A 27,305-nucleotide genomic window follows, 5' to 3' on the forward strand; every position below is an offset into this window, starting at 1 on the left:
TTGTAACGTTACATTGTTTATTTATTTATACATGAAGATAAAACGGGGTACATACATATGGTTAGAAAAGGGTCAAACATTTTTGTAATCTCTGAAAGTGCTTAAAATTAAAGATTACCCTGGTACAATACAGTATTCTTGTGTTTCAGGCTGAATAGTCCCTGATCAGGCTGATAGATTGTTAATTGTGATCAGGTGATCACAATTAACATCTGCCAGGATAGAATGACCGTAGTACCAGGGTTAGACAAATACACTACTTTTATCATCAACAAACAGAGCTATTTGAGTGACAATTAGCACAAATTAAATGATGCCCTTGGTGGAACACTTAAAAGACTGGCAACAAGTAGAAATGTGCCACCATACTGGAAGAGTATTCACAGAAGAAGAAAAACAAAACTGGTGACAAAATGTACCCCTTCATCAAAACAACAGCAACAACTCCAAACCATTACCTAACTGAAGTATAAAAAGATTAAATAAAGGAGGCACATTAATTTTAACAATATTAAGATCAAGTTTTAGGTAAAACCAACAGACTTATTCCAGCAGATTAGCCTGTGTTTCCACCCTCCAACAATAAAGTATTTATTACACTAATTTACAGTCCTACAGTATAATTGTATTTTGGATACTTTAGCTGATTTGTAATCATGGGTGCTTTTCAAATTAAAATGATGGATTAAGGACATTTTTAGAACACAGGCTAATACCCTGGAATTAGGCCATTAAAAAATAAAACCTCACCCACATGTCTAACGTCTTAACAGCAGTTTCAGGACATTTTCATAACAAGAGGCAATGGACGACAAACCATTACCTCACTGCTTCTCATCGTCATGTCCGGGGCCACCAGGTGTTTAAATGTACCCTATGGTACTATAACTTAACACCAAATAGAGTGTAGATTGTGGTTTCCAAATATAAATCAATGGTTACATTTGTACCCTCTCAGAGTCACAGACCATTAAGGGTCCATTTGAACCCCTGGCGTGCCCCGGATCAGGCATTGAGAAACAGCGCTTTTTACCTTAAAGCATAGATGTGCGGACCGGCTCCGACATTACCCCAGTCCAAGTGAGGTCACATGTGGATTCAGGTGACATCAGAGGCAGAGCCCATCCGCACATTTCTAGTAGTTACAGTCTTCAATACCAGCGACAGCAGCATGCCGATCCCAGTCAGTGGATCGGTTTCAAATTCCTTTGTTCTGTGAAGGAATGTACTCAGGAGTGTGAGTGTATAAAGCCTGATTTACACTTTGTTGCGCACCGAAAACAGCGACGTGTTGTTGTGACGTGTTGTGAGCTTGTAGATACACTATAGTCGGTGCACGACACCTGTGCATATACAAGCATAACTCTGGCTTGCAGTCTGCTCAGGTCAAAATATCTGATGACTCACTGGCCTCGATCACTCTGAAGACACCCCCCTTTTCCAGCTTGCAGCTCCTCTTTTCCTTGTCTGAAATAAATAATAAAAGAAGGGTTAGGGTTAATGTGAGTGAGAATTGCACCAACAGTAATGGTTTCTATAATCCCCTTTTCACAAACAACCTTTTCTTATTTGTGCACAATATGCCTGATACGTGTACACATGAAATACATCAGGGTGTGTCCAATATTTTTATTGGAAAATGACCAAGTATTTATTCACCCATTAAGTCAGTTCGATCCAGCAGACTCTCCAGGTCCTCGTCACTGATCACCTTCCCCTTGATACTTCTCATCTCCCTGAAACAAGGTCACAAGAGCATGAATTACAATGACAGTCATTTTACTCCACATTGAACCGTTTCCCCTACATCTCTACACAGTAAAATCCTCCGTTAGTTTTACTGAGCTTTTGCAATTGCAAATGGATAAATTAACAGACAAATGAGGGCAGATTATAATGTCATTGGTTCCTCAAACGCCTTACCACTACTGTAAAAAAAAAAAATCTAAAAAAGAATATATGTTTGCCCCCACAATATTGACGGTAGTATTCATGTGGTTAAAATGAAATTGACAAGGGAATTCACATCGACTTGATATCCAGTTCCTTACTTGGCAGAGTTTCTGTTCTTCAACATTTCCATCAGTTCATCCAGATCAATACAGCTCTTTGCTGGTTGGTTCAGCTCTGTCCGCGCTCCTTTGAACTTGTCTGAAGAATAAAAGAGGCAGGTGAGTGAGTACATGACAAAACAGACAAACCCACATTACATTTCAACATATTAACAGACTTACTGCTCTTGGCGGAACGCTCCGCCATAAGGAATGTAATTACCTTCCGCTCCTGGCGGATTGATCCGTCAGATAAGCTTTATTATCGCTATCAAACCCGATCGCTGATTTCTATTTTTTCATTATTATTTTGGCTCTGCCTTTCCTTCTTTAGCGATCCTAGACCGGGTTGCGTAACCTCACCCCCATCTGCATCCCATTATACCGGCTGACTAAAAGCTGAATAACTTCTAATCTACGGAGCTCTCCATGGTTTGGATAAAATGTTCGGCGGTCTTTGCCGATTATCCGGTGGTTTAGATGGAAACATTGGCGCTTTATAGAGCAAGGATGGCTTCATTTTAGCTCGCTAGCATTGACGCTAATTTAGCATCAACAGCGGAAGCCCAAACAGCATGGTGAGTCCAGCGTGTGTTACACTGAAAATAGTTTTGGCAGTCTGCGGTTGGTTCTGCGTCCAGCAGGTGGCAGTATATAAGTTAACACTAGAGTGGAAAGTCTTCAGGATGATGCCAAAACAGGTAGAGCTGACTGACACCATTGAGTAGAGGCGTCTTACATAGTACATGTGCTCTTAATATACTATACATATAACATAATATCCACCGCTTTCCGTTTATAGGCAGCCCAATAAAGTACATACCACACTTACATGTCAGAGTATTACTCTGCATATTTATTCACTGTTGCACCCTCATACCCAAGTCTACATGATGGCTGGTTTCACAGTAAAAAATAAATCTACAGAGTGGCGTGTGATAAGAACAGGCAATCACCAAAAACGCAAAAGTATTTTTCAAAGATACTCACTCTTGTGGATGATCATCTTCTCCAGCTTCCTCTTGGCTGAAGCACGCTCCAGGATGGTCTGATCAATGGTGTTGGCTGTCACCAGGCGGTACACCAACACTGGCTTGGTCTGTCCGATGCGGTGGCAACGATCCTGGGCCTGCAGGTCTGCTTGGGGGTTCTGGTGAGGGGAAAGACACTTTCCATTAAGACCTTACCTGAAGCTGATTCTACAAATGCAAATCAGTTTCTTACACTTTCAAGATAAAAATAAAAGAAAACGCTAGTAAAGCTTGTGAGCTACTTTTTTTTAATAGCCAACCAAAAAAAATCATGCTTTCACGGTTTTAATGCGTTATTCCGACAGAACCAGACATGCCTTTGAAGGCAACTCTGGCACACTCAGTTAACTTTAGTTTTGAAAACATTGCAAAGCTCTGCATTCATTCTGAACAATCTTTTATGCCATGATAAAACATGCACTCATGGTACTGAAAAGTTCCTTAAACCAGACAGAATGTTATATATATTTTTCCCTCCGCCCTTTATTCTCCACTGTACCTCTCAATAATTGAAGCAATAATAATACCCTAACATAATTTATTTTAAAAGCAAGTATTGTGACCCTGTACCCACCCAGTCACTGTCAAAGATGATGACGGTGTCAGCAGATGTCAGATTGATGCCCAGGCCTCCTGCTCTGGTACTCAGCAGGAACAAGAAAACCTCTGGGTCTGCAGCAAACTTGGCCATCTGGGGGAGAGAAGCAAAAACCCGGAAGATATAAGAACGAAGTGATGACAATCGTTTCAGTGGGGACCGTGCAGAGGTCCATGTCATCTTTCCCAGTTACGCTCCCTGCTAAACAAGTGTACCGAACAACCGGTAGGAGTCGCGACTTGCTAGGACTCGATCCCCTGCGGGGCCAGCCGGCTTCCCACCTACTATGTTGTGTTCGATGGAGGGCACTGCAGAGGTAACGAACTCCGGTCTCTGCAGTGGTGGGCGAGTACCACCCAGATGCCTTTAAGACAGTAATGAGCCTTTAGTGACAGCAATTCAGAGAATCAAATACCATATACTCACGTTGGTTTCTCGGTCTATATAGGACATGGAGCCATCCAGTCGGCTGTACTGGTAGTCTCTCAGGTAGCAGTAGTCCATCAGTAGGTCCAAGATGGTTGTCATCTGACTGAAGATCAGCACCTACGCACAAAATAAATCACAAACATCAGTAAAGAATACAAAATAGAAATGTTTCCTTATGCAACTTTTCATACATATTATACCCCGTTTTTACATAGAAAGTGCAGGAAGTATGATGATCTCATGTGAAAACTGGCACTGATGTTGTGGGTAGAAGTTTTGATGTTCGAGATTTTACAGCAAGCTTCCTAGTATGTTTTTCAGAATGTACTAGCGGAAGGAAAAATGGTCCTGTAGTGAAAACGCTAGAAATCAAAGTACGGGCTGGGCCGGCTTAGCGGTCCAGGCACCTTGGCAAAAAAGACCCAAAAATATATATATAAATAAAGAAAAATCAAAGTACTGGGATAGCGTCATGATCTTAACAAAGAGAGCGTCAAGTGAGACCGACTGTGTGTATAGAGAGAGAGAGAGCATAATGGCTTTACTGGCCAGGTATGAAAAGTCGTTTAACAGTCATGATAAAATGCACACATTCTGAAGCAATTAATTAACATGATTGAGGATGATTAGTCATTCAATTACTATAGTACAATTACCATGCATTAAAAATGTCACATAAACATGTCATAACAATACCTTTAAAGCTCAAATACAAGTGTAAGTTGAATGATTGTGACTTATCCGTTGTACCTTATGGCCTCTTTCCTTCAAAGCAGGAAGCAGTCTGTCCAGGATGAGAAACTTCCCAGAACTCGTCACAAGCTCTTCATCTATCTGCAGGACGCAAAGAAAGCCACAATATAGCAGTATGTAAAAAAGAATGAAAATAAGAGCACACTTCAGGAATAAAAGAGGGAAGGAGACAGGCGGGTAGTAGTACAAAAACCTAAAAAAAAAACGGAAGTCCTATTTAAATAGATTTTTTAAATATCGGCAATGCGTCACAAAGCATTGTGAGCTTGTAGTGTGTGTAGGAGGCGGCTAGGTTGCAAGCCAAAACAAAAAAATACCCCCAACACAAGAGAATCATGAGATGAAGAATCAGGAGCTAACCAGGATATATGGTAACATGAGAAATGACAAATCAGGAGCTCGCCAGGAGATATGGTCACAAAACGGTAGACTCCTGGTCAAAACAGGTTGTCCCATTCTGGGCGGGAACCCCTTTTGGTGTTAGCATTATGTTATGCTTTAGCTATTGAAAAATAGCAGATCTACAAGCTCATAGAGCGGCACGCTACGAGCTTGTAGGTCTGCTATTTTTGAAAAATCGAAGAACGACTGACATAGAAACATAGCTTTTTCAGAAAACTGTCAGGATGTAGAAGACATTTTTAGAATCTGATCTCAGGTCAAAATGGGTTAAATAAAACTGCTACTGGTAAATATGAATACCTTGAACTCCTGCGTGGCCAGGTCCAGTGGATACTCCAGCAGGTAAGGGTGGTTGCAGCACTTCTTCAGCACCACGAGGATGTTTCTCATCTTCAGGTTAACCACGGCATCCAGAGGGGCCAGTACCTGCGCCACTTCTTTGTTGGATCTGGAGGAAAGAGGACCAGACAGTGGCCTTGTGGTTAGAGTGTCCGCCCTGAAACTGGGAGGTCGGGGTTCGATCCCCGGCCGGGTCATACCAAAGACTGTACAAATGGGACCCAATGCCTCCCTGCTTGGCACTCAGCATCAATTTGTTGGATTGGGGGTCAAATCAACTAAGCGCGGCGCACGCTGGGGCTCACCGTTCCAAGAGACTAATCGTACGACTTTGACTTTGAGGAGAATAAGGAGGCATGGCTCAAAAAGTCTCAAGACCAGTGGAAAGTAGTGGAAACTATCCGGTAAGTGGAAATTAATAATTAAATTATCACTGTATAACGTACAATTGCAGGTATAATGTCAATCAACTTGTAGGCTCTCAGAGTACCATGCAGATATGCAAACGGGGTGTTAGAAGGACCATACCAGTGTTCTGGTATAATATGCAGCTCATTGATAAGGAATCACGGTATCACTGCCAGCGACAACTAGTGTTGTGACAGTAAATATTTATTACTACACGGAAGCCACCAAAAAGGATCCTCGCACGGAGGTTTGTGTTCTCGCCTAACTGGGACATCTGGTCATATAGCAGACGTACATGAGCCAATGAGAATGGCGGCACTCATTAACATGGAAGAAACGCTGCCTCTGCGCACTTATGCTTGTGCACCTGGTGGGTTTTGTGCGTTCCAGTGGTGAAGAAGCAAATAAAACCAGTGAATAGTGTAAAGAGTACAAATGACTGTGGTCCAGGTGCAGTGACATTGTGAAGCTTTAGAGCTTTGCCCCGAATGCATCCAAGAAAGATAAGATTTATATTGAAACAATATAACCCAAGGATGTTGGAGCACTGGGAGCCATGGAATAGTGAGATTCCCCTAAACAATTATGTATAAAGATAATAAGTCTGTGTTGGTAAATGAAAGGACACAGTAGAGCAGGCTGACCTTTCTTCTTCCTCCTTCTCGACTGCCTCCAGGTACTGACTCCAGGTCTTGTCGTTCTCTTCAGGCTCGGTGTAGTTCACTGCCCTCCGAGGCCGACTTGCCCTGCCAATACTGTTCACCTCCACTGGTGTCTCATCCTGAATTTAGAACACAAGTTCGATTAACTGTAACATTCAGTGACCCTATTGATTTAATTGTTGATACATTATTTAATAAAATAATGTCATTATAGGAACAAAGAAAATGAACAAATAGTGAAAACAGCAGATCTACAACCCCACAACACACAAAATCAAAGAAAATACGCCTTTCAAGTGATTAACCCTTAGACAGATTACTACTGGAAAACACGTGGAGTTTTGCATTAGTCTTTTCTGCCCTGTACGTGATTTTCCGTAGTTCTCTTTTTTTACTAATACCAATACATTAATTCGGTCCGCACCTCTGTATTGAGTATTGAGCATAAATATCAACTACATTTCCCAGAATTCCCGTGTCACGTGACACACGTGTATGCTTTCCTATTGGAAACTGACGCCCAGCCCCCAGTGAACAGGGGGGTTGGTTGACTCCTCCGAGGTGGGCACTGGAGGAAGAGTTTTTCAGCCAGGTTTGCAGTCGCCGCAAAAAAAACAATCTGAAAAATGATCCATCCGTGTCCAGTGGCATTCTCCAGTCCCAGACCGTTGGCCGGGCTGCAACATCCACCCTCGCGGATTACACGTGTGCAATGTTTTTTCTTCTCCCCACCGGAGTTACCACCAAGGCTGATGCCTTCGCTAAAAGGTAATTTTATTGTATTCGAAAATGCCCTAATATGACATGTCTAGTAAGACGATCCCTATATTTGGCCCGAGCCGACCTAGTGCTGATATCAGATAGATGTGGTAGAACCATATATGGATAGATCTAACTGGTTTAGTCATCGTGACAGGCATAGTCGGAGAATATATAACAAGGGTCGGTACTATAGGTGATCGACGTAGCTAACAAAAACATCTGATCAAATGAATGTATTGTACTGTGTCTTTGTGGGCCGAATCGTGGCATCGTGGCATACAAATAGATGTTTGTATAATTAGTATCACGATAAAATAATATGGCGACGTTAGAATGACACCACCAATGAGTGATCGCGTGTAATGTAGCTGCCCAGCGTATATCCAGCACCATCACGTCACCACATTCCACTGGCTGTTGGCTAGTAGTAGTTGCTAACAAACACTGCACAAATGGTACTGGCTATTGGCCGGGCCACAAGCCCGGGCAATAGCCAGTACCAATGTTGCTGGATGATTGCAACGCAATGGTGCTGGATATACCCTGGGCAGCTAGCTACATTACCAGCGGCAGCGATCACTCATTGGTGTTTCATTCTAACGTTGCCATATTATTTTATCGTGATACTACTTATACAAGCATCTATTTGTATTTGTCATGCCACGACTCGGCCCACAAAGACACTGCACAATAAAATCATTGATCGCCAGCAGCCGGGTAAAACGCCATGTAATAGTAGCGTGCACTGACTACAGCTAAAATGTTTATTTATTTTTATATATTTAGAACTGGCATCAGATGAGGAGGAGGAGGAGGATGAAGAGTCAAGACTGCGATGGCGTTCTCCGACACTGAACCGGATTCATTCATTCATTCATTTCAGGGGGGGGCAGTTTTTGGGTGTTTTTTTTTATTTAGCCTACTCACACATAACCTGACTCCGCCAGATGGGGCAGCAGAGAGTACACTGGGTTCCCCCCTCCTGCTCCCATCTGGGAACTCTCAGGCAGACTTGATGCCCGGCCACAAAACGGCCTGGCCAATCAGCAGCAGCTAGAAGCGAAGTTGCTCACAAAACGGCCTGGCCAATCAGCAGCAACTAGTAGAAGCTAGAAGCTGCTGCTAGAAGTTGCTAGAAGCTGCTGCTGATTGGCCAGGCCGTTTTGTGGCCGGGCATCAAGTCTGCCTGAGAGTTCCCAGATGGGAGCAGGAGGGGGGAACACACTGTACACTCTGCTGCCCCATATGGCGGAGTCAGGTTAACTCACACACACACACCGTCAAGGACTGGGTTTGGGGACATTTGGGAGGAGTAGCTCTGATCCATAGCTCTAAATGCGCATTTAGAGCTATGGAGCAGAGCTAGGGGAGGAGTAACTGTTTTGTATGTAGGCCTACTTATTTTCTGTAATATTTATCATTTTATTATGTTAGTAGTCGTAAAAAATAAAAGACTCTTTTACAATGAGTTAGACCTGTCATGACTATTTTGTTCACTATTGTGAGGTTTATTGTATATGACTAAGCAAGTTTCAACTGTGATTTACTCTGTAACGGTAGATGGTAATAACTCAATTTCTTTTTTATAATACATTATACATTCAAGTCTATATTTTGATACATATCATGGGCACCAAGTCATATCAAAACAATGTCCTTGGATGTGTTTTTTATCAAAACTGTGTTTCTTCATAACAGGTTTTTGAGATACATGCATGAATAGACAAGGTACTGGTAAGACTATGTAAACATGGTATATATCAAAATGTGCGTTAGAATGTCTAATTTTACCCCAAAAAAGAATTGAGTTTATATGATGTTCCAATTTCAGAGCTATGGGGACTTTTAGCTGGATAGGTCAGATTGATCATGACTGACCATGCTATTTATAGATGGCAAAATATCTACAGTGGTACATGTGAGAAACTTTTTATTTTATTTTAATTGAACTAGACAACTCACCCTTTAAAATGAGATATTGCATGGCTATGTACGCCCAGCAGAAAAAAAGTTATTTAGAAAATAAAACTTCAACCGGGCATAACTTTTTTTGGTTGTCCTAGAAACAGAAACAGTGTAAATGCAGGCTCTTTTAAATGGCTTCCAACACAAGAACTAAACATTGTATCAACTCAGTTCATTTTTTTCCTGGAAGCAGACAAGTCAAGCTTTCTCTGAAGGTCTTTCGTTGTCACACATTCACAACAGAGAATTTTCAATAAATCATTCAAAAACGCCATTCTGGCCATAGAGAAGTCTACCTACTATATAGAAATCCTTGAAACGCTCAAAGAGTTAATAGCCCTAACTGAATGTTTCAGCAAATTATATTTAAGACATTTTAAGACAATTCCTTCTTATCATGCTCAATCTAAATGTAAATCTTAGTTTCCAGTGTGCCTTTGTGACCAATCTTACCAAAGCATCAGTCTTAATTGTCTTAACATGTTAGAATTCAATAAATGGCCTAATTTCACCAGTAAACATGAATGAAAGAGAGAGACCCGATGGATTAAAAAGTCTGGATTCAGTGCATGTTGACGTTATGCCACGTTACCTTCTCCTGTCCCAGCAGCTTGCCGATAGTATTGTTGACAACTGCTTTGTAGAAGGTCGCCTGCTTGGTCGTCAGAGGAGCGTAAACGATGATCTCCTTCTTGGGAGGAACCTCCAGTGTCACGTCCGACTTCAACCTTCTCAGGAGGAATGGAGTCAGGATCTAGAGACCAGAGAGAGATCTTGTCAGCGTTCATTTATTTTTTACCTTGCCAGTTAATATCACGACGGCCATCACTTATCTATGCATGGCTACACCTCATGGCTACACATTGTGAGCTTCTAGCTGGGCTATTTAGGGTGAGTGAGTGACACCTGCGTGCAACACATTACAACTCAGGCTTGAGAGGAGGACTGACCTGGTGGAGCATGCTCAATACGTTCTGCTCCCGCTCGTTGGCGACCACGTTCTCCGCGTCTGCTCGGATGGAGTCGATGTCGAACCACGACTCGAAACTAAGCACACAAAAACACTATTATTACTTTGTGTCCATTAGCTGCATTTGTTCAAACTGTTAACTTGTGTTCCACTTTACGACAGTACTCCTTTACGGTAATGTACCCTCCGAGGGAGATACGCATGCGCAGTGGGCGCAGGTAATCAAATGTGAATTGTGGAGGGAACAGCGTTTACATGTTGAGTCAGTGAACGGTGAATAAAGTGATCTACAACTGAATAAACGTCGTGTTTATTAAGACCTAGTCAACACAAACAACTGCTGATTTAAACAAAAAGTTAACTTTCACATTTCTTTTAGGTATTAGTAACAAAAAGTTACTAATACCTAGAAGAAATAATTATGGAAACCAACCATCCCATTACCTCTTGAGGTCATCAAAGACGTCTGGCAGGAGGAAGTTGAGGAGGGACCACAGCTCAGCCAGGTTGTTCTGCAGTGGCGTACCCGTCAACAGCAGCTTGTTGTCAGTGGGGAGAAGCTTCAGCTCACGCACCAGACGACAGTTCATGTTCTTGAGCCGATGACCCTCGTCTACGATCAGATACCTCCAGGATAAACGCTGAATGTGGAGGAGGGAGAGAGATGGGCGACAATGTCCCAATGCAATTTATTATTTATTCACTCTGTTTAACATTTCATCCGAGCAGATTAACAATCAAAAGAATAATCACTATTGTCAACAACATTGGGGTTTTTCTTTTTTGACTGCTAGTTTTTTTTTTTTGTAAGTCGTATTTTGTATGCTTTATTGTAAAATCATTAAAAAAAACGTTGATGACAAAAAAAACAAAAAAAACAATCAAAAGAAATGTTGAACACAGACAGGGGTGCAGTACCTGTAATATCTTCCTGTCGATCATGGCGATTTCAAAGGAGGTGATGACAACTGGGTACATGCTGAGAGAGCCCTGAGGCTTCCTGAACTGCTTGAAGATTTTAGCCCTCTCAGCCTGGGTGCCATGGTAGAGCACTACACTCACCTGCAACAACACACAAATGAGACAATTATACTACAGCTGAAAGGTTTCTATATCACAACACCTTTCAGGTTCTTTTGCGACAGAAAACACTCCTTGGGAGGAGAACAGCCATAGCCGTCATCACAAATGTGATGAGGTCAGCACATTTGGGCTATGGATATGGCCGAATTTAGCCCAAGGAGTGTTTTTTTGTGCAAAACTAACGCTTGGAATGGATTCAGTATCATGAAAACCCCCTAGTTTCATATGTTACATGCTACTTAAAGAATAATGAAATTTTGACTTTGCCTTATATTATATTATATTATATTGTAATAGCATGGTCACATATTATGCTAATAACTCAAATTGCTCAACGTGCAACTTTTAGCAACCAAGCTGAATTTTATCCATTAGGCCTATAGATAACATTTCTATCATAAAAGTTTACATTAATCACCATTTCTGGGTTCATGGAATTTCCAGTAGACTATAGTATACAGTTGGGTGCCACCGATATTGTCCCTTATCATTTGACCCATTTAGGCCCGACCTCAAAATGTTAAAAAATCCTTCTAAATCCTCCAGTTTTCTGAAATAAATATTTTCACGATTTTTCAAAAATAGCAGACCTACAAGCTCGTAGCGCGCCACCGAGTGGCGCGCTATGAGCTTGTAGATCTGCTATTTTTCAATAGCTAAATTATAACATAATGTTTTAAACACCAAAAGGGGTTCCCGCCCAAAATGTCCTTTTGCGCAGATAACGCAAACCTCAGCAAAAAGAAAAGGACAATATCGATGGCCTCCAACTGTACCTGAACGTGCTTTACAAAGAGCACTAGGTAAAGTACTAACACAATGCAACAACAAAAGACAATATAAAAACAAATTGACCATTTTGACCACCATGTTTCATGATTACCGGTAGTCTTGTATTTTGGTTTGGCAGTGCAAAAGAATGTCCGATGGCAAACTCCCCGAGCCAAGTTCCTCATCCTACGATTCTAAATTGCCATTTTCACGAGCAAATCCCAGTCAAGTCCACCATTTCTAACAATCAATAGAGGGTCAGGAGTCTCGGTACCTCTGGTGTGAAGCGTCTGAACTCGCTGACCCAGTTGGGCACGGTGGAGAGTGGAGCCACCACCAGGAAGGGCCCCTTCACAGTCTTCTCGATCATCATGGCGATGTGGGCGATGCACTGAATGGTCTTTCCCAGACCCATCTCATCGGCCAGGATCCCATTGATACCGTTCTCCCATAGCATCTAACACCACAACAGCAAACAGAGTTGACATCATTAGAACATAAGAGGTACTAGAACAGAGATGGAGAAAGAGAGAGAAACAAGTGTCTCACCCTCAGCCATTCGATGCCCTCTATCTGGTACGACCTCATCAGCCCTCCAGTAAAGAGTGTTGGCTGCTGAAGATGAACCGGCTGGCCGTTCACCTTCCTGTCGGGGTCCATGAGAAGCGTGGCATTGTCTCGCATGGTCTCAGCGAGACGGTCTTTGATCTCCGTGTTGGAGTCCGTCATGTTCTCTATATCGTCTACATTCACTGACCTGGAGGCAGTATCCTCCTCCTTGACCTCCTAGAAGGGAAGAGGGTATAGGGCGACATGAATTAATATATTAAAAGCAAACTCAATTTATATAGCACCTCTCAAAACAGAGCCATTAAGTCCTTCATACAGTGCTAGATGGAACAAATAAAAGACAAAACACAATAACTACAGTAATTCCCCCTCACTCCTCCTTTCTGCGGTTTTAAACTGAAACATTTATCAATAGGAAATTGTCTCTGGTTTTACTGCCTCATGTTCTCTTCTGTGTTTTCATGACTTCTCAGATTTGCTGTGGTGCTAAAAGAAAATAACAGATGCCAAAACATCTGACGATGTATGAATGGTCCAAATGGTAAACATAGGCACCAAAAAGTAACTGGCTGTCATTCACTGTGCTTTCTGGCGTGTCGCAGTACTTCCAGCCCGAAAGAATATCTTCCAAAAAGTACATTTTAACTTTATTTACCGTTACATCCGTTTTACTTTTCTTGGCTTTGGACAAGATTTCCTGAAAGTAAAGAAAAAGAAAAACAAACATGAGCTGCGAGCAAACAAGCACATTATAGTTCAACAAGTTGAGACAAAATGTACATAGTCATTGTGTGTATGTGATTGTGTACACATATAGACACACTTACTTCTTTAGACATGACATCAGAAATGTTGTAGTTGTCATTTGGCCTTTTCCGTTTCTTCTTTTTGTCATCTACAGACAGAAGAATAAAATTAATCTGATATTCATCACCCTACACTTGTTACTTGTGTAGGCATAATAATTTTGATTTTTCCAGTTGTGTGCTTACTGATTTTTGCATTATATTTTTGTTCTTAGAGTGCATATTTGAATTTAGTTTTACTGAATACTTTTTATACTTTTTTTATCCTCAAGTCTAATATTAGCTCTTGAGCCCCCAAGGGCTAATCTGTTGTGGAGTCCTCAATTTTCTGCCCTCACTTTTTATCTTCAATACGTACATTGCTCAGCCAATCAAATCATCGCTATGGTATGGGGTGCTCAGCCAATCACCCGCACACACAAAGCTGGGAATAGGAGGGGCTGGAGCCCCTTAAAACAATTTAAAACGCATGAATCAACCTCTGCTTGAGGATGTGTGAGGTCTGCTGGACTTTTGATTTAAAAGTATACTGTGATTGGATTGCTGTGCTGTAATGCGGATTATGGATGTATCATGTACTTATAATAGTTTGTAGGATGTTGTGTACTGTTGTTTTGTCTGTCTTTGTCTGCCTTTTATTTTTCAACTTTTATTGATCCTGTATTTAAGGTTTGTTTGTCTTGTTTTCCTTTTTCTTTGGGGTGAAAATTCAATGTATTTATTCTTGTACGTTATACTTGTGGGGTTTATTAAGAGAAGCTGTTAATGCCGCCACTTATTATTTCTCAACTCTTATTTAAATAATGCTTCTGTGGAAAAAAAAATAAACAAAGTTTAAAAAAAAAACGCATGAATCAACTACTTAACGCAGACTACTCACCATTATCAGCTGCTTTTCCATCAGGGCTCTGTAAACAATGGTAATAAAATGGCACAGTTCAGTAATGATAAATAATTACTGTACAATATATTTGTTCTCCATCCAGAAACCTCCCCAGCCCTCACCTTCATGGCTTTCTTCATAAGCCTCTCTTTCTTCACTTTCTCCTGAAATAGGAATAAAAACATCAATGTGAAGGACACCGGTTTGTAATTTCAAACTAAGCGACATGAATGACTTGATATCTTCCTAGCTTTTCACGTGTTTAAATGCATACCTAATTTATACATCAATAAAATAGTATAATTAGATATGGTCAATCACAAAGGTTCAATGTAATTTCTTGCCGATTACTTCAAGAGACAAAATCTCTGCATGCGAGTAAACTGATGTCTTTATGAGCAGTCCACTCCCACAGCTATCATTTATTTACTGAGAGTCTGAGACTGGCAGTACACATGCCAAGACTGCACAGTGCTTGAAGTCTCGATTGGGTTTTGATCTTCTGCCGGCGGAGAGTACATGTGCTGAGGTCCTAACCACTGCCCTTATCAACGTCAAGAAAGCAATTACTACCTTTTTAACATTTGACCCAAACTCAAGGAGGAGTCATGAAGGGCACAGACTTATGAATTCCTGTGCTCACTCCAATTAACCTACCCGTCAGTTTCAATGCATCAGCCGATTCTGTGACCTCTACAGAAATACTCTTCTCGAGCCATGATTACCCAGTGAGGTAGATAGAAATTCCCAATGATAGAGTTGTTACACGACTGAAGCCCTATTTTATAATTTGTTGTACGACGGTGTCGCAAAACAATAGCTGATCTACAAGCTTGAGGATAATTGGGATATTGTAGATCAGCTATTTTCACATCATTCAATATCACCACAACTAATTTAAATTAACTTCCAATCCCTCTATCCAGATTCATAAGATCATTTGATGATGCAGACCCGTTTACCTCTTGCTGTTGCTGTTCCATCTTGGTCAGCAGAAACTTGGAGTAGATGTTGCTCTTATCCAGAAGGTGCTGCAACTTCTTGAAACGTGCTTCATGAGACTGATTATCCAACTGTTGCCTCGCCTGAAGGTCAGAAGATCATTAATTAGTGGTAGTAATAGTAATCAGGTAAACTCACCCAAAAATACGAAAAAAATTAATAAACAGTATATCGTTGCTGTCGGGCAGAACACTTCGGGCTCCATTTTCGTCACCGCTAAACCCCTTATCCCTAAACTTCTTTTACCATTTTGAAAAACATTTTTGAATAGTTCAACTAGCCAATCTACATTGACACGCAAAATAGGAAAAAAAGGCAAAGAAGTTTAGGGATAAGGGGTTTAGCAGAGACGAAAATGGAGCCCTTCATGTCCAAATTGAGGTATCAGAGAGGTATTGAGGCCCAACACACACACAATACCAGGAAAGAACACAAACAGAGAAATAGTTTCAAATGTATGTGAAACTGTTACGATACAAACCTGGTCCGTGAATTCCTTCTCTTTTCTCTCGTTTTCCTCCTTCAACTTCTCCTCTTCCTTCTTCATTCGCTCAGTGATAATGACTTCTGTAGCCTCAGATTTCACAGCATCACCTTCAAGAAACAAGTCCGAAAAACACTTACAGTCGATCACACTATGGAATGTTATGCATTTTCTTCTTTTGACAGTGTGAAGGCTAGCTGAATGGATCCGATTGGTATACCACACCATAGCCGCAATTTGAAACTCTAGTAGATTTTTTTAATAATGGGATGAATCTAGAGTTGCAATACCCTCCATTGACTCCCCACTCATCCAATTTGATTTTGCAATCTGCTTGTATTAAACGACTTTAAACTCAACAACATTGCAGCTCTAGGCCATTTTGTAACCCATTTTTTCACCCCTGTGTCAATTATCTAATGTGATCCTGGGCTCTCTACACACCCTCCGCCAACCTAGTCCCCATATATGGGGGACATGGGGAGAGCAACGGACTTGAACTCATGCTTCCCTCATGCCTGAGTGTCCAAGTTGCTCCTTTACACGTGACAGGGGGGGGGAGTTTCCCTGGTTGGACGTAGCGCGTGGAAGGAACACGTTATTCCAACCAGTTCCTTTCCCCTCCATCAGGCGCCCCGGCTGGCCAGGGGGAGGCAGTTTTTTTAGAGACCAGGATTACTGCATGTTTTTGTGAGGGTATCTACCCTAGGGGACACGGGGAGAACATGCAAACTCCACACAGAAAGGCCCTTTCGCCAACCCCACCTCGGGTATGGGCACTGATGACGCGGAGGAGGAAACACGCCGCCAGCACCCACAGCGCCCTGAGGGGGAATCGAACCAAGGACCTTCTAGCTGTGAGGCGACAGCACTACCAACGAATTATCCTCTTTCAATCTGCCGAGCTATGGGGTCATAAAAATCCACCAGACATTTTATGAGCTACTTTCTGTCCAAAATATTTCAAGCATAATACCGAGCTCTAAGTGTGCGACCAGCCTTCAAACAATTTGTGTGGGAGAACGCCGTGCGTGACGGGGCGTCCCCTGCGTCCTCGTCTTCTTTGGGTGTTTTTGGGTTTACCTGCATGTGCACACCTGCACACGCAGGTTCTATTAAACAAGCGCTCTCCCACACGTCTTGTTTTACAGCCGGTTGGAAAATTACAAGATGGTGGCTCGGAATATTGCTTGTGAAATATTTTGGACAGAAAGTAGCTCACAACATGATTTTTATGACACAAAAGCTTGGCAGATTGAAAGAGGTATTGCAACTCTAGATTCATCCCATTATTAAAAAGATCTAGAGTTGCAAATTGCAGCTAACCACACCAGTGCACCCAGAAGAATGCTTGGGTACAGGCTTTAGTTCCAGCATAGTATTGGTCCGACTGTCATTAGGCCGACACCCTACGTACCCAAAACGGCATGTGCATCCTGAATGCTTAGGCCTAAATTAGAGATGTCCCGATACTGTATCGGGTCATATCGGCAAATATGCCAGTCTAACCACAGATCCGACACAGGGGTGTAAGGGGTTGACACTATGGCAGGTAAATAAAATGTTGGGGCATGTGGAGTTTGCTTTTGACTGGCCCAAACTGCAAGTGCACATTTGAGTGAGGAGTCTGCTATAACCACAACACGAGATATATATCTAGATAGCTATAAACACCATTCCCAGTCGGTGGACTTCAAAATAAGATATTTTTTTATTATATACATTATTATCATCTGGTATCGGTATTCGGTATCGGCTAACACAAATTGTGGTATCGGGATCGGAAAGGAAAAAAGTGTATCGGGACATGCCTAGCCTAAATAGTAAAACTCTGTAAATATATATATTTTTGACTCTCGAGTTAAATTAACATGCACTGTGTACTAATAACCTCATTATTAACTCACACATGTCCAACTGACATTGTATTGTGGATATATCATTCAAAAGGACAGAATTAACTCTGGTCCATATGGACCAGAGCCAGTGCAGATACTGCAGAATAGAAATCATTTATGTTCTGCATTAATATATTATTAAGGTAATAATACACAAACAGTAAAGCACTGCAGTTCTCTCGTTCGTTTTTATGTCAAATTCCTAACTTGGTAATATGGCAATTTCCTGTCAATGCTGCATGGCAGGGCTCTGAATTGCACTGGTCCACAATGCACGTTTGCTACAATGGTGGTATTATAGCCTATTGTAAATCCTCAGTTTTGATTAATCCATTGCACTCCCGTAGTTTAATAAAAGGAACAAAAACGATATTTAACGCAAAGTCCCATTGTTCAGAATCAGATGCTACATTGCTAAGAGATCAATGTGGACGTGGAGGTAAAGAAAAGAAAAACAAAAAAGGGGAAAGACCGTCAGGATTTACTGTGTGTGTGTGTGTGTGTGTGTGTGTGTGTGTGTGTGTGTGTGTGTGTATGAATGCTGGTCTCGTTGTGGACCAGTTCATTCATTCGATTCTCATTGATCGAACTAAAATGACTGACTGAAATTTGTAACATTACCATTTGCTAATGCGGTCTGGGTCTCCATGGCTGTACCAAGTGGTTCCTCCGACTCGTCAGGTTTCGGGCATTCAGGGGACACACTTCGAGATTCTTTCTTTACACTATTAATGAATAAAAACAAAGACTTATAAGACAAGTGCATAATACAACACATGTTGTTGGTTTTAACTTCTTCTAACAACATAATTATCCTCCAGGCTCCACTGTCTAAACTCACCTCTTGAGTTTAGGCATTTTAAACAATTGTCCTCTTCTTCAATAAAACAGCTACGTCGCAGTTGCACAAGCTGCGTTTAATTTCCTCAACCAGAAAGCACGACCGAAAACAACCAAATTAATGCAACGTTTTTGAAACAGAAGCGATCTTCTAGATTTCTAATGCTCTCTCCTCTGTCCTGCACCGGCTGCACGGATGTGTTGTGGGAGGGACACAAAAATTTCGCGCCAGTAAGGAATGAACCACTATAGCTCAAATGGGGGTGTATACGACATAGCAGTATCCATATTTCATTTATTTATAAGTACATGCGGATATCAAACTCTATTGAGTGTTGAGATATGACAACACTACTCAAATGTGCTACGACACAATTTAGTATTTGAGGTGCTAAGGACACGACCCCACTCGTATTAAAGTCCGAACTACCCCGTTGTGGGAAATCCCTGTCAAAATTTCCCGCGAGAACGCTCGATTAGTCTACATCTACACTAGTCACCAGTGCCTGTACAAGTAAAGTGCATAATGTCAAAAGAGTGAGTGGGCGGTCATTGCATATGCTCTATCAATCTGTAGGCCTACACTACTTTAGGAGGTAATTTACATGCTACCAATGTTTAGTTTACATGATTGGAGGCTTGGAGCAACTGCAATCAAATAACATGTTAGTCTAGTCTGACGTGAGTGGGTCTGATGTAACTACATCAATCAACATTTACAATTACCTCAGAATTAAAACAGATTGTTGTCCCTGAATATGTACTAATTAATATTAATGGTAGTTTCATACCACGTAACAATGCTTAATTGTATTTTTAACGGGCGCTATCCCCACACATCTCATATTTGCCAATTAAAGGAGAAATTAGGTAAAACAAATATATATATATATTATACTCGCTAAATTGAGGAAGGACGTCACGCAATCATGTCACCCTCCGGGGTCCTGGGATGCAATACTGTACTCATTACTGTAGCGTAGCCTACTATAATATCGTTGAAGTAGGACTCATAAAATGTCCCTGGGACCTATTTAAAAGACCACCTAGTAGGCCTGGGCCGTGGCTCAGCGGTCCAGGCACCTTGGCCGGTAGTCCGAGTCTGGCAGTGTGCCACGGGTTCGACTCCCGATCCCGACGGCCCTCACTGCATGTCACTCCCCATCTCTCCCCCATTTCCTGTCAGCCTACTGTCTGTCCCGCAAAAAAAACATTTAAAAGACCACCTAGTAAAACCTAGTATTTACATCACTGCAGACTGCTGGGCGAGCGCTGGCGCTTTGGCATGGGGGGGGGGTCAGATGAACAGAATGAATTCTGTACTGGGCTGGCCATACATGGAGCATGACTTGAGTGTACAGGGTTTGATGAGGTCAGACTCAGATCAACATGGAATGTCAGAACAGGTCAGCTCCATATATGGAGATTTAAGGGTGACAGCGGGGGCAGTGTCTTGAGTGTACATAATGTGTAGGTATATATATATGTGAGTGTGTTTCTCTGAATGTGTGTCCATGTGTGTGTGTGTGTGTGTGTGTGTGTGTGTGTGTGCTTTAAGTGGCGCAACCACTTCATTAAGGAGCTATGTGTGTCTGTCCCTGGCTGTGTCCCTGGGTCCCTGGTTGGGTCCGAGCACGAAAATAGCGTTTGGTTTGTTTTCACAACCAAGTGTCACTGTTGCGCAGCCTAACACACACACATTAACTGTATATATATATGATTTTGGGTGCAACAGTACAGTGACAGTACAGTAGAGGGACCCCCTGGGGACCCCCACACGGTAACTGTCATTTCTCAACCGTTTGGACGCAGGGCGGCTCGCCGGAACCGGCCCCCTGGGCGTGTTCCTGTGGGTCTGGAAGTTCCGGGGACCCCCCTGGGAACCGCCACACGGAGTTGCACCACTTACTTCACACGGGTGTGATTTTCCAGAATGGTTTGGTTAGCCCAGTACTCTGAGTGTGGACTAGCCAGCCAGGCGCCAGCCATACATACATACATACATACATACATACAGATACCGGAGAACTCGCCAGTTTACCAAGTCGCATCATTATGCTAACATGCTGTATAGTATGTACAGTATAGTATGTCAAACTCACAAACAAAAGAACAAATTATTAATTATTTTGTGCAATTAAATGGTCAGCTAGATAAAAGGTGAGTATGTGAATACCAATGATAAGTAGGCCTACCATTTCAGGAATTGTTTACTAATTAATTACATTGTTTCGGTACTTTGGTGTTTAAACTTTTAGCATTCCTACTTTCTCTAGTCTTAACTCTAAACAACTATCCTCTCTCTCTCTCTCTCTCTCAATTCAATGCAATTTAAATTAAGGTGAAGTAAAACTAAAATGCACTAAATCGTGGCGAGTTGGTAAACTGGCGAGTTCTCCGGATACCATACATACAGGTACATACACCAACTTTAGACTTCCCCCTTTCTAATGAATTGAAAATGGAGGACCCTGATGTAAACAAGTCTTAGTGCTTAAGAACAAGGCGGCGATCCGAGCACTCAAAAGGTTAAAAATGAGGAGAGGGTGGTCCTTTTTACCATTTACCACCCGGTGGTAAATGGTAAATGGTGCATTTATATAGCACCTTTATCCAAGGCGCTTTACATAGATTGTGCATTACATTCACCCATTCACACACACATTCATACACCGATTGCGGCGGAAGCCATGCAAGGTACCAACCAGCACATCGGGAGCAATTTGGGGTTCAGTGTCTTGCCCAAGGACACCTAGGTTCCATCCTGGAGGCTAATCTTTCCGGTGATAAAATGGCCACCAACGTAATCAAAAAGGTCAACCAAAGAACAAGATTCCTTTACAGGATCTCCTCACTGGTCAACAAAAACACATTGAAGACCTTAACAGGAGCCCTCGTACAAGGTTTCTTTGACTATGCATGCACCTCCTGGTACCACAGCACCTCAAAGGCCCTTAAAACTAGGCTCCAGACTTCCCAAAACAAACTGGTCAGGCTCCTACTTGGCCTCACCCCCCGAACCCACCTCACCCCTGCCCACTTTGACAGGCTGGAATGGCTTAGGGTCGACGACAGAGTACAGCATCTTGCAATGGGTCTGGTCCACAAGATTCGATACACCACCAAGATAGTAAGATACCTGTCTACCATGTACCTGTCTAGATACTTCCTTAATGTTAATGAAGTCCACACCCACAACACCAGAGGGAGTGCAACGAACCATGTACAACCCAGATTTGGCACAAACAAGGGACTAAATTATTTTCGCTCCTATGCCACCAAAATGTGGAACGCCCTACCAACAGTCATTAAGACATGCAAATCCCTTGACTCCTTCAAAACCGCTCTCAAAGGGCACCTACGGATGGCTGCAATTCGAAACTGGCCCCCGTAAAATCTGAATCCCCCCCCCACCTTTTCCCCTCACTGTATATGTTTCTTTTCCCTTTTTACCTCCATTATGATGAATTCCTGTTCTGTTCTTTGTCTATATAGAAGTGTCTATTTGTACGTCTCTAGATGTTTTGATGAATTGAACATGGTGGACCCTCTTGTAAACAAGTGTAATGCTTAATTGGGTCGTCCACTCACAGTTAACAGCCTTTGTATTGAGTTTGTGCTTGAAATGTACTGTAATTCTGCAAACTGTTAATAAATATTTCAATCAATCAATCAATCACTTCAACATGTAGACAGGAGGAGCCGGGATTCGAACCGCCGACCCATGGATCATTGGACGACCTGCTCTACCTCCTGAGCCACAGTCGCCCCGGGTGGATAAAAATAGATGTACTTTATTTATAAACGTTAAAAGAGGCCGACATGTTTCGTCTTAGTGCTTTTCATGGTTTTGTCCTTAGTCCTAAGTAGCAATTTTTGTATTTACTTGTGCTTTCATTCAAAATGTAGTAATGTACCCATTCTACATACTGTGATTTCTTTTGATTTTTTTTCAATCAACTACCTCTGCCAGTGTGTCCAAGTAGCCTAACATGCTTCTATTATGGTATAATAAAGAGTCACTGTTTCTGCTCGTTGCTTCTTCAAAATGAATTAAGTGCATTCTGAATGGCGTCCATTGATGTATACATGAAACTATAGTTGATTAGGTTTTAGGATATGCCAGAGTAATCTAGTAAGAGAGTGGCGACACGCTTTGATCTCGCCGCAAAGCTATGGGCTATAGTTCCAAAAATTGGAACTATCCCATTGAGATAAAAATAGAATAAGCACTTCCGCATTCCATTTTTACAATGGGAGTCAATGCTAGTGTCGCCACTCTATACTAGATTACTCTGGGATATGCAAGAGGTGAGGTGAGCACAAAGCAAAAGGCAGTAAGCCATCATATGAGCAGGCACAGTATGATCATTCCTGCCATTAACCGGTGATTGCAGCAACACAACAGCAATCTACTCTGGACTGAAGTAAAACAAAAATACATACGGTAGGATAAATATATACAAATATAGAATCAATATCAGCTACGAGCATAGCATTAGAGCTATGGACCAGAGCTACGAGCATCACTCAACGTGTGAGTGATGCTGAATTGATAGCAACTTCAAATAGTGTAACTGTAATGTCTGTAGACTGTAGAGGTGTATCTTACAATGAGCCGACTCCGTGAGTTCTCTTTGTGTATTCATTCAGACAGTACAGTAGTATAATTCCATAACACCGCCGGTAGCGTATCATCAAAGATCAAAACATTAACTGACGTGCTTCCGCATACGTCACCCAAGACATGCGCACTCTGTCTAAACTTTAACTATTATTTAGTTATAACGTGAATTCATTCTACATCTCTCTCTCTCTCTCTCTCCCTCTCTCTCTCCTAAACATTTTCAGAACTCTTTCTTTTTAAGAATATTTCTTATTGATTATTAAATTATGATGATTTTTCACAACGTATTATTCAATACTTTACTTCTCAGCTAACTTCATTCATTAATTTACAGCAACAGAAGATGCCTGAAGATCAAACGCCAGGTCATCATGACCTGCAATACAACTTAGGCCTACAAGATATCAGGTAGGGTGAATAAGTTATCAATGGGACAAGAGCGTCTGCTAAATGCCTAAATGGTAAATTTATCAATACCAAATCTCACCATAAGATGGCGATGTTTACCAAATTATATGGTGAAAGTGACAGTCAACTCAACTGAGTCAAGGCCCAAGGGGATCGAGGGAAATATTTAATGCATCCATCCTTTTGCATCCATGCAGCGAGCATGGTTTCAAGCACTGTAGTGTAGTATAGTTAGATGTATGCATCATGTGTTTAATTCCTTTTTAGGGGTTTAGTTTAGGCTATAGGCACCGCTTAGTTAAATTTAAGCATGGGTCTAACGTTGTCCTCACTTTTGTCTTCAATGTTTGTGTTTAACAAACACTCAAAAATGGCCATTCATTGTCAATGGCATTCAATGTTAATGTTAGGACAATGTTTGTGTTTACACACAGTACACCCTCAAAGCTGGACATGGGCCTCAAAAAGCAGCTCAGATACTTTGAGCTCCTTTTTTTCCTTTTTGAGGGCCCTTCCTATGTCCAGCTTTTCATGTTTGTGTAAACACAAACATTGAAGACAAAAGTGAGGACAGAAAATTAAAGACGCAATTGTGATTGGCCGGAATGGCACTTGTGATGACAAATCAATCAACCAACCAATCAAAATTGGCTGAGCACGGCATATGATGTGTGATGATAAGAGTGTGAAGTGAGGGGTGAATTGAGGACGCCACAAGTGATTAGCCTTGAGGACTTAAACGTGAGGACAGAAAAGTGAAGATGTAAATTGTGAATGGCCAGAATGAGATGATGTATGACTATGATGATGTATGATGATAAGAGCGCCCCTCACTTCACATGGGTGTGAGTGTGATTTTTTTGTATCTGCTGTAAATTGAGAATGTTTCAAAAATGAACAAAAAATAGGATCTGTTGAGGATACTGTTACATGATGACACAGATATCTTAACTGTAAAAAAAAATCTTGTATAGTGATAACTACTAACTAACTACTTCACCTATTTATACATTAACTAAACTGTTATGCCATTTGATTGGCAATCTTAACACTGTAAATCTGTAACTTAACTTGTCTTAACTGTGAACAAAATGGGCCTATATTTGTTTAGATGCCAGGGCAGAATCGCTTGTTTACGCAACACGAGCAGTATCTCTCAAAGTTCTTTCAGATAAGCGGTTCCGTTTGGCACTGAAAACATGCTTGCCAACATTGAAGCTACCAGTGTTGTACTTTATAAAGACCTCTCTTATTTTTGTCACGATGACGATGCCAGTCGGCTAGATGCTTGTCACGATGACGATGCCAGTCTGCTATATCCATATATGGAGTTCTATATTGACCTGATACTGACCAATACTAGATGTCTCTTTCGTTTCCATATATGAAGCTCTAGGTCAGCCCGGGCCAAATATGGAGATTGTAATGTTAGTAAGACATGTCGGATATCTCCATATTTGGAGATAGTGAGAGCCTCCATTACAGTTAATGTGACCCAAATGTATATGTCCTTTGATAGAGTGATGAACAATTTGTTACTTGTTAAATAAGCAACTGTTGTTGTTAAATATAAACACTGAGGATAGGGGCGGGCCCGTCTAGAGTTTGAATGGACAGGTATCAGTCAAAAGGGAGACATCAAAGAGGAAGGACGGGTGGAGAAGGATCAACATATGGAATGTAAGAACAGGTCAGCTGAGGAGATCTAAGGGTTTGAGGTTTGAGGTCAGAGTTGAGTTGCTGGCCGGCTCCATATATGCAAATGTAGGTGATGATCCAGTCTTCTCCATGTATGGCTATCCAGGGTTTGATGAGGTCAGTGTCGTGATCTTCATATAGAGACGGCCATATATGGAACGTGTCACAAGGCATGACGGACTGACGACCATATATGGTGGCGTGACGTGTCACAAGGCGTGACGGACCGACGGCTGTGTGGCACGTGTGTGCACTGTGCACGTATCTGAGCTTACTTCTGTGTTAACCTTTCTGTGTGTGCATGTGAGAGCCATACAGTGTGTGTGTGTGTGTGTGTGTGTGTGTGTGTGTGTGTGTGTGTGTGTGTGTGTGTGTGTGTGTGTGTGTGTGTGTGTGTGTGTGTGTGTGTGTGTGTGTGTGTGTGTGTGTGTGCACGTGCGTGCGTGCATGCATGCATGATGCGTGTTGTTTGTTTTTGTTTCCATTGGCGTGGTGGTGATGAATACTACCTGTGTTCCATCAGAGCGGGACACACTAAACAGTCACCACAACTGGGACCACCTTCCACTGCAGAGAGTAGCGTGGGTGCACTATAAGACCTTCCACTGCAGAGAGTAGCGTGGGTGCACTATAAGACCTTCCACTGCAGAGAGTAGCGTGGGTGCACTATAAGACCTTCCACTGCAGTGAGTAGTGTGGGTGCACTATAAGACCTTCCACTGCAGTGAGTAGTGTGGGTGCACTATAAGACCTTCCACTGCAGAGAGTAGCGTGGGTGCACTATAAGACCTTCCACTGCAGTGAGTAGTGTGGGTGCACTATAAGACCTTCCACTGCAGAGAGTAGCGTGGGTGCACTATAAGACCTTCCACTGCAGCGAGTAGTGTGGGTGCACTATAAGACCTTCCACTGCAGCGAGTAGCGTGGGTGCACTATAAGACCTTCCACTGCAGCGAGTAGCGTGGGTGCACTATAAGACCTTCCACTGCAGCGAGTAGCGTGGGTGCACTATAAGACCTTCCACTGCAGCGAGTAGCGTGGGTGCACTATAAGACCTTCCACTGCAGCGAGTAGCGTGGGTGCACTATGAGACCTTCCACTGCAGCGAGTAGCGTGGGTGCACTATGAGACCTTCCACTGCAGCGAGTAGCGTGGGTGCACCATAAGACCCAATTGTTAAAGTACACCCTTAATTGGGCAAGGCAGGGCATGTTTATTTGTACTGCACGTTTCACACACAGTGGCAATTCAAAGAGCATTAGCATTAGTTACATTAGGCATTTAAAAATGAATAAGGAATACAAGAAATAACAAATAAATGAATAAAAGAGGCATACAATAACCAAAGGCCAAAGTGCAATTATGGTCCTATACCTACTATGTATCAGGTTATAGCTGGGGTCCATTTTTATACTCCCAGAGTTACCGTACGCTAGAATTCTGCTGTGTAATCATGTAACCCTACCAACTTAGACATGAGAGACACTTGATGCATGCGCTTAATTAGAATCTCTGCACAGCAAAATCTTGAATGTTAATATAACTCTGAAACTCTCCGTCCGTCCGTCCGTCCGTCCGTCCGTCCGTCCGCCCGCCCGCCCGTACGTACGTACGTACGTACTTACGTACATACATACATACATACATACATACATACATACATACATCTTCAACTGCATATCTAAAGTCGGGTTGTCAACCTAGCTGTATTGTGTGTCTACACATTCATTTTGAGAATAGGTGTGTGTGTGTGTGTGTGTGTGTGTGTGTGTGTGTGTGTGTGTGTGTGTGTGTGTGTGTGTGTGTGTGTGTGTGTGTGCGTGTGCGTGTGCGCGTGCGTGCGTGCGTGCGGAGCAAAATAATAC

At 42.1% G+C, this 27,305-nt stretch overlaps 1 protein-coding gene across 3 annotated transcripts; it reads right to left on the minus strand.

The window, feature by feature from the left end:
* Window positions 1-23,450, minus strand: hells (helicase, lymphoid specific). Of its 3 annotated transcripts, none has more exons than XM_079513173.1 (23): window positions 23,320-23,450; window positions 18,489-18,592; window positions 15,967-16,079; window positions 15,446-15,568; window positions 14,606-14,647; window positions 14,481-14,508; window positions 13,622-13,689; window positions 13,450-13,491; window positions 12,774-13,001; window positions 12,499-12,681; window positions 11,289-11,432; window positions 10,815-11,011; window positions 10,351-10,447; window positions 9,993-10,154; window positions 6,656-6,792; window positions 5,565-5,712; window positions 4,860-4,943; window positions 4,107-4,226; window positions 3,657-3,773; window positions 3,042-3,201; window positions 2,052-2,151; window positions 1,660-1,736; window positions 1-1,467 (listed from the first exon to the last, which is right to left on the minus strand). In XM_079513173.1, exons 1-23 carry the CDS (start codon window positions 23,403-23,405, stop codon window positions 1,382-1,384), a joined length of 2,646 nt encoding a protein of 881 aa, XP_079369299.1. In that variant the 5' UTR covers window positions 23,406-23,450; the 3' UTR covers window positions 1-1,381. The 3 variants fall into 3 exon arrangements, with proteins under 3 accessions (XP_079369299.1, XP_079369298.1, XP_079369300.1); XM_079513172.1 differs by having other exon boundaries at window positions 12,774-13,010; XM_079513174.1 differs by lacking the exon at window positions 23,320-23,450 and adding an exon at window positions 18,709-18,931 and having other exon boundaries at window positions 12,774-13,010.
* Window positions 23,451-27,305: the final 3,855 nt, after the last annotated feature.

This window comes from Electrona antarctica (assembly GCF_951216825.1).
Source record: "Electrona antarctica genome assembly, chromosome: 10".
In the NCBI taxonomy this organism is placed as follows: domain Eukaryota; kingdom Metazoa; phylum Chordata; class Actinopteri; order Myctophiformes; family Myctophidae; genus Electrona; species Electrona antarctica.